Genomic DNA, 8533 nt, shown 5'->3' on the forward strand with positions numbered 1-8533 from the left:
CTGAAAATCAGTCCTTTTGATATTGTTTTCATAATCTCTAGCCACTTTCCCAGGAAAGTAACTATAAACATAGATGTTTATGCATTCCATTAAAGATATGCCTTTTGATGGATGTCTCTCACAGCCAGTGTGGTTGGGAAGGTGCTAACCTGACTATCCAATCCCTGGTTGTTGTTGAAAATCTATATATACTGAAAGAACAGAAGAAACATTCTTCTTATTTCATCACACTTTGAGCTGTGTCTGTGTGAATCATTTCATGTCCAACAGTGACAATCCTCAACACTCTTTTTGCTTTGAATTAATCTTATTATTCACTTATTTGCATAACAGTTGTCAAACCTGTTAATTTGTACCATCAGGATATGAAGTAGAGGAGCTGTGATTGTGGTGTAAACACCCAATTATGGAAGATGGAGCTTTTATAAACCATGGTGAGACCAAGTCACCAGGGTTGGCAGTGCTGCAGATGAATGGTCAACAAATACTATTCTGGAGAGAGAGGAATTACTTTCACTGGGGGCAGGAGGGGATTCTCTGAGGTAACAGCAGCTACTTCCATATGGGGAAGATGCTTTCTACTCTTGGCACCAAAGAGCTGTCGGTTGTGAAGGTCTCATGTGCTGTATATTCTGAAGACATCCATGACTGGAATTCCTCTCTGGAAGTTTAATTAATCCAGCTAGCTCAACTATATGGGTTATAGCTCAAAAACTGTCTGAAATGTTAATAGGTTTTCTGAGCCTCTGGCTCGGAATTTACATTCTCACAACCCAGAAATACTATTAAAAACAAATTACTAATTTCATCAAACAAATTGTTTATAGTATAGGAAAATTCTATAGAAAGTAGTAGAAACTTACATTGTCGAAGCACGCAGACACAACAGGGTTTGCATTGCTATGGAAACAAAGGTTATGCTGGGAAAAACAACTTGCAAGTGACTGAGAAAAGTAAGTTTATAAGAATGACACCTTTCAGCTTGATCTTGAACGACATATTGCAACACAAGCATCTTGGATTAGAAGATTGTTTTTATTTAGTTTTCCACAGAGACATCTTTATTTCACCTCTATTCTCACAAATCTGACATCAAAAACTATCAAGAGATATATATGAGCTATACAGGCAGAGAAATCTGCCAGTACAGCATTACTCTCCTTTTATCAAACATTCTAAGGAAAACAAATACGGTCCCTTCCATGCCCATCTATTAAAAGAAAAACAGCTAAGTCAAGAGAGAATGTATATATGAGTCCAGATATTCATAAAAGAGTAAAAATAAAAAATCTAGTTTCTGATGTTTAAACAAAACATACTTTTATATTTGGCTAAGCTAAAATACCGTACCTTGCCAAATGAAAAACTGCTCCCTAATAGTAGGTTCCCTAGCAGCTCAGTAGGTATGCAAGGCATGCAATTCATTTCCTGCCAAGGCAGAGAAAAATGGGTAGGTCTGAGATTATACTGCTAGTGTGCTTGAAAAAGATCACAGTTGTTAATGTTATAGACTGCATATACATATTTTGACTTTTGGTCTCCTTGAAACTTTCCCAGGTGTAACTTTTTTGGTTTAACTGTCTTTTAGCTCTCAGTGATGGAGTGTTCAATGGGAGGTGAAATAGGAATTTCCAGAGCATTACAGTCATCAGTGAGGAACACCAGGTCCTGGAGAAACAAAAACAAAAATGAAAACGAAAATGAAAACAAAAACAAACAAACAAAAATAAAAAGAAGGCTAAAATTTATAAGGAGGAAAGCAGAAGATAGCACAGTGAGAAGCTTGGGCCTGATCCAGTTTTGGTGGTCAGGGGACAGTGTGGAGACAGGCAGGGCTAAAAGCAGGGACTCTGTCCCTGTTGATGCATCCTGACTTACCCTTCTGCAGTAGGAGATCAAGATGGTGTACAGGCTCCGGGCCTTTTCCTTCAGCTCACTCACTTCAACCACTCTGTCACATCCAGGGTAGGCCACGAAATCACGGAGTTTTGCCAACACACAGTAATTCTGCAAAGCATGCAAAATAGGTCTGTGTAACCCTGCACAAATACTGATTTATGTTTCTCGTCCACCACTTCCAAAATTCTTTGAATTTCTGCTTCTATGTACATGTAATCTATGCAACCTTTAGTCAGGCAAATTAGTCATCAATATTTTATAACAAAGGTGTTTGGTCCAAATAAGTGCTTGAAAAAATGCATATATACAGTGTTAGTCTGCCAGCTTATTTCTCACAAACTTTAGGAGGCAGCAGCAGCCATACAATCAAATCTGCTCCCGTAGTAGGTGGAGTATCCTACAGAATAGGTGCAGTGTCTCACTTTTTAGAGAGCACTTGATTTAGCAGAAGATCTCACAAACTCGATTCCTCTGGTCCTGTACAATAGGAGAAACCATACCAGTCCTGATTTTTCAAAGTAATTTTTACCTCAGATTTTGTGTCAACAAAATAACCACAGACAACATGAAATTCACAACATCCTTGTAAAGCAGGTAAGTAAATATCCCAGTTTTCACTTTAAACCCAGGGAAACTGAGGCACTGTACTCATATTTCTTGGTCCCTGCCATGATGTGAGACACTGGAAGCTCTGGAACTGGGATCTAGAGTGTCCTGAATTACAGGACTTGGTGCAGTTGTTTATGGAAAATGTGTCAGAAATTTGTTTTGACTAATGTTTTCTATTTATTATTTACTCTGTTGAACACTGGAAAAGGAAGCAAAACATATCAAATATGCCACTGCAGAACACTACGACACTGTGTGTGCAGGTTATTTTTTCTTAGCTGAGAAACAACTCTTGCTTTTTTTCCTCAGTATCACACTTCCACATCCTCAGGCAGACTTTTTTTATTTTTTAATAAGTAGCTATTTAAAAGAGAAAAAGCCAACAAGGTATTCCTGCATTGCTTTTTGTTAAAACAACATGCCCAAAACCACTCAGGATATAAAATGAAGTAGATTTATTAAGTGAAGAAAGGTAATTCTACATTTCTTCTTTTACACTATTATTCAAAGTTTTGTTGCACTTATTTAACTTCTGAGAAGGCTGTCACAGCAAACTAATTGTGTGCATATGGTAATAAGTTAAAAATACTGATTTCCCAATTCTAAAAATTATAATCAAGTAAAATCTCAGAAAGTCCATAGGGATTTTAATAACATAATAACATTCAAACTGAGAATTTTTTTTGCCACTCATCTACCTAGTTAATTTAACTTTTAAAAATCCTTTAAAATCGTTCCTCTGGGGTATAATATTAAGAGTTACTCTCACTTTTTATTAGCTGCTTTTACTGTACCACAGTAAGAAAGAATTGTGGAAACTTACGTGGATGTCCAAGTACAGCCTGGGCAGCATCTCCACACACGAGTCCTGCGGGAAAGAGGAAAGAGTCATTGCAATTCTGTTTTTGGAGAAATCTGCGTCACAAGTGGCAACCTGCAGTGTTTGTGCAGGAGCAGTTTTCAGGGGGACTCACCACGGTTTTGGAGGTCTGCAGCTCCTTGAAGGACTCTGTGATTTCCTTGCTCAGAGATAACACTCTCGAGTAGCATGTTGGAGGGGCTGCACTGGCCAGCAGGGCAGCAGAGAGCACAGCAACCAGGAGCAGCAGCATCTTCATTGTGGGGACTTTGTCCAAAAGAGGAGGAAGGGAGGGAAAAAAATCACTCCCTCTGCTTAGGTAGGTACTGCTGAGCGCCAATGAGTAAGCTGGACAAATCAGCCCTCAATTAAATAGTCTCCTGCACGAACAGGAAGAAAAGTCTGGGGGTGGTCCGAGCAGCAGCTTACTGCCGTCTTAAATTTCCTGCCAGCCTATGAGGCAGAGCTGCAAGAGCTTTCCTGCCCGGAGCAGGGAAACAGGGAATGAGGGTAACAAAAACAAACACCACTGGCTCTTTTCATTCCAGAAAGAAAACAACCTAGTGAGCATCTCAACAGGAATATGTGTAAGAAGAAGTTCTCAGGGTTCTCAAAGTGTCATAGGCCCTAATCCTAATCCTGTATGTGCTTTGGCACATGTATCGCTTTGAGCTGTGGGACTACATAGGCTGCAGATGGAGAGAAATCCTTCCAAAAAGCAAAGTTCCCCAGCACAGGAAGGACATGGACCTGCTGCAGCAAGTCCAGAGGAGGCATCAAGTTGATTCAAGGGATGGAGCACCTCTCCTATGAGGAAAGGCTGACAGAATTGGCATTGCTCTACCTGGAGAAGAGAAAACCTCAGGATGACCTAATTGCAGCCTTCCAGTATTTGAAGGAAGCCTACAAGAAAGATAGAGAGGAACTTTTTGCAAGGGCATGTAGTGACACAACGAAGGGGATGGCTTAAAACTGAAAGAGAGTAGGTTTAGACTAGATATTAGGAAGAAATTATTTCTTGTGAGGTTGGTGAGGTACTAGAACAGGCTGCCTCTAGAATTTGTGGATGCCCCACCTGCAGAAGTGTTCCAGGCTGGGTTGGATTGCACTCTGAGCAACCTGCTCTAGTGGAGGGTGTTCCCCACCCATGACACTGTGGCTGGAATGAGATGATTTTTGTGATTCTATGATTCTATTATTCACAATTTGTCAATCAAAACAAGAGTGCTTGTGATGGCTGCTTGGGGAGACCTATGTATTTACATATTCATAGTCTCTAACGAAGTGAATGCATCTCTATATGGCTGTGATAAAAGTATAAAAATTATTTTGCTTTCTGGGTTGAATTTATGAGGCTTTGCTCTTTTGTTAGATGCCAGATGGAGCTGAGAAATCCAGATGCTGGGATGCAGGCCTGAAGCTGAACATATGTTGTATTATATGTTAATTGTCCTGTAAAATCGAGGTACCCTTGTATGAAGAACTGTTTATTTTATATTATTTATGCCCCGCCCCCCAATTTTTAAATTCAGATTTTAGTAAGATATTAACTGAAACAATAAAGTATCTGATGAAGTACTGCAGTCCTTGGCATTGTAGTACACCAGGAAGATTCATCTGAAGGTGGGAAAACTACTTTTGGAGAAAAATACATCCTCTGGATGTTGCAGAGAACTCTGAATTAAATCCACCAAAACACCTGGGGGAAATAGGAGCACAGGGATGTATACTGCTGTGTTGTTATGCATTTCTTTGCCTTCATAAAGAACATTTGGTTTAGTAACATCATGTGCTCCTGAATGTTAAAGTGGTAGATCCTTGAAGAGGAAAGAAAAGTTGTGAGTCTGGGTTGAGGGAATTTTAGGACTGGTCTTGGACCACTGGATCCTATTTTCAGGAAGAATTGCCCAGACAAGTCAGTTAAGAGGCCAGAGGGAGATAAGAAGCCTTTGGAGAGGGCCCCAAGGAGCCAAATCATGAATCTGCACACAGTTACCTGGTGCACATCCAAGGGAAGGATCCTACTGACTGTGAGTCTTGCTGGTAAAGAAACAGACTCTTAATCACCATCTCATTGCTGTAAAGAATAGCTGCAGGTAGGAGTGAGATACTATCCTTCTATCACATTCATGGTTGGCAAGCTGCTAAAATGTAGTTGCTCTGCCAGAACAGCAGTTTTCTGAACAGCATAAATGGTCTCCCAGTACTAGAAGTCAGCAAACCAGCTGCTGCCAAGGATGACTTAGGAAAGCAAAGGCTTGATCTAGGTTTCACCAATACACTCAATCAAATTTAAAAAAAAACCCAAAACAACAAAACAAAAAAATCAAAACAAACAAAAAGCCAAACAAAGAAACACCCCAAGTAGCTATTTTGAGAAGGGGAAAAACTGCTGAGACAATTTGCTTTGAGGTTTTTGCTCAACTACCCTCAGAAATGGTAGGGGTTTTTTCCCCTGAAAAACACAAAGTACTGGAGTTTAATTTCCTCATTCACATCTATTCCCTTGGTCAGATTTAATTGCACAGTTGACACTGACCCAAATGAGTATTTTCCAATATCCAGAATCTCATCAGCACTACTGCCTATCTCAGCATGCAGAATCTGCAATTCAGTTAAACAAAGACAAATACTTTCTTCTCGGTTATTTCTATTGTATCTCATCAGCAAGATTATCTTTGATCTCTGAGTATATTCTATTTATGAGTCCAGGTATGAGTAAGTATTTTTTTTTTTTCTCTAAGAAGCTCAGTGGTGACTTCAGGAGAACTTGCAAGTGACACCAGGCACTGGGAGTCCTTTCAGTCTAAGGCACCTGGCACAACTGTGAACCAGATACACAGGTACCAAAGCCCTCCAGAATCTTTTCAGTGACTGTTTTTATCCAGCCATTTATGCAAAGCCACTTATTAATTCTGGTGCATTCCTTGCCCTGGGCAGAGAAGGTCTTTAACAGGGAAACACAAGCTGTTCTTCACAAAGGCTAATAGCCTCTTAGAGGCAATATTCAAAATGGACCTTGAAATAGAATTTAGAGCTACAGGAGGGGAAGGGGAAGAGGATCAAAATATATTATAGTCAAAACTTGCCTAAGGATTGCCTCTATGGAGAAGTGGCTATTTACAGCCCTTCCAGTCTGTGGGACAGTGCTCAGGCTGGCACTGGGAGGGAGCACAGCGGGAGTCAGTCAGCGCCACCATACTTGTTACGACCACCACGCTGTGGATACCTCCAGCACAAACACATCTTTATCACGCTCTTCCACTCAGTGAGCATGGGCCTGCAAGGACTCAGGACCACTCTCACACTTTTGCATTAACTCTTGAGGCTGGTGATATCATTACATTTCTGAGTGCTCTTCACAGTGCATTTATTTACTCTTATATGAGGAATATTTCATAGCAAAAGCAGACACATGGGCTGAGAAGAAACTTAGAAGCCTACAATGGCATAAATGTGTATATATTTTTATAAAGAAAAAAATTGACTTTGTTGTCTTTTTGCTTCTAATTTACTGAAAACTCAAACAATAATATTTTTCTAAAAGTCTAAGGACTCACTATGCAGCCAGAAATTCCTCCCATGTTTGAACAGTCTACCAGGGTGTCCACCAACTTTTGATAAAAGCACTTGCAAGTTGCTGATTTCTTAATATCAAAATCCACTTGCTTAATGTAAATATTGATTTTAAAATAGTTGGGGGCTGTCATGAGACACCTCATGTAATGAACTTCTGATTATATTGAAAAATAGGAAAAGTTAAACATAAAAACAGCAAAAGAGAGAAAGCCCTTTGTATTCAAGGAGCATCTCAAAGCCCCAAGTGACAGCTGTTTGTTGTGCTGAAGGTGCCATTTCTTGCTTCAGAGCAGGGCTAAACTGCTCTTCAAGCTTCCAGCTCAGGACAAGACTTTTTTGGAAATCCTGGCCTCTTGGTTAGGGTCTTGTTTGTCATGTTTGTCCTTGCTGTGCAACAGCACACTTTGCTGAGTCTTTCTGTGAACATCAGCTGGAATTCAGTGCAGAGGTTGTGCAGCCTCACACATTGCCCTGAGTCTGCACAGCACTGACAGTTTCCTGGCACTGAGGAAGTCTGATATGGCAGCACTGTGTGCCTGCATTTGAACCTGAGGTTAACCCCATGTGTTTTATTTTCTCCTCCATGATAGCAGATTCTGCTGGTGATCTGCATGGTGTGGCCAAGCTATGAGCAATGGGAAAAGCAGGCAGGATCTTGGAACTGTTTCTGGGCTGGTTCTTCAGTGCTGTTTCCTCATGATAATTAAGCAAAAGTCCTTTTTGCTTACTCAGTGGTACAGACTTCTTTTTTCTTCCCTGTTATTGTTATTTTTCAAAATTTACATATATATTGAGGAAACTAATGCTACTGCTCAATAGCCTGTTCTTACATAAAATAGTTATAGAAACAGGTAAAGCCACCTGGGTCAGAAAAAGAAATTAGTTGTTCTGAAATCTGTCAGTCTTTCTAGCACGAACCTGACACTGGGAGCTTTCCCTGGAGGAAAATATATGGAAATGGGTAGTCCTGTGATCCAGGACAGACACGACAGGGGGACAGGAATAATTTCCATGTGCTACCTCAGACCAGTGATCAAATCATTTGCACTGTCTGTGCTGACCAGCCCTCCCTGTGGGCAGTACCAACCCACCTTTGGAGCAGAGCAGGGGCTTGGGCAGCAGCATCCTGCACCCAGAGGGCACACGGGGCTCTGGACGATGGCAGAGCCCAGCACAGCTCAGAGATGTCCACACAAGTATCTGTCACTGCTGTGCAGGCACATCCTGGCTTGTCTCTGTCTTGGCTGCTGTCTCTATAATGGGGATAATGGTATTTCCCACAGACACTGTGGGAACTCAGCCATCAACACCAGGGAGACAGGAGATTATGTGGTTTAGCCTTGTCAGGGATACTCTTTTTCAGTGACTGCAAGGTGTATTGATTCTAGTAATGCAGGATTTAGAGGCTTAAGGCTTCACCGCCTTTCTAAGAAAAAGGCAATTTTAGTTTGGAGTAACTTGCAGACCTCTCCAGTGAAGTAAGTGGTGCTCTCAGCCTGGCTCCCTCTCTGGCCATGGGCATAGGCAGAGCTGCCTTGTCCCAGTAATACACAAGTGCCTTGTCTGGACCCTGCCTGGGCTTTGAGA

At 41.1% G+C, this 8533-nt stretch overlaps 1 protein-coding gene across 2 annotated transcripts; it reads right to left on the reverse strand.

Annotated features, from left to right (window-relative positions):
- Nucleotides 1-1016: 1016 nt before the first annotated feature.
- CYTL1 (cytokine like 1) lies at nt 1017-3756 on the reverse strand. Of its 2 annotated transcripts, none has more exons than XM_015623748.3 (4): nt 3486-3756; nt 3332-3376; nt 1879-2007; nt 1017-1668 (listed from the first exon to the last, which is right to left on the reverse strand). In XM_015623748.3, the coding sequence occupies exons 1-4, from the start codon at nt 3624-3626 to the stop codon at nt 1585-1587; spliced, it is 399 nt and encodes a 132-aa protein (XP_015479234.1). In that variant the 5' UTR covers nt 3627-3756; the 3' UTR covers nt 1017-1584. The 2 variants fall into 2 exon arrangements, with proteins under 2 accessions (XP_015479234.1, XP_015479233.1); XM_015623747.3 differs by having other exon boundaries at nt 3483-3755.
- Nucleotides 3757-8533: the final 4777 nt, after the last annotated feature.

The sequence above is a fragment of the Parus major genome, chromosome 4, assembly GCF_001522545.3.
Source record: "Parus major isolate Abel chromosome 4, Parus_major1.1, whole genome shotgun sequence".
In the NCBI taxonomy this organism is placed as follows: Eukaryota; Metazoa; Chordata; class Aves; order Passeriformes; family Paridae; genus Parus; species Parus major.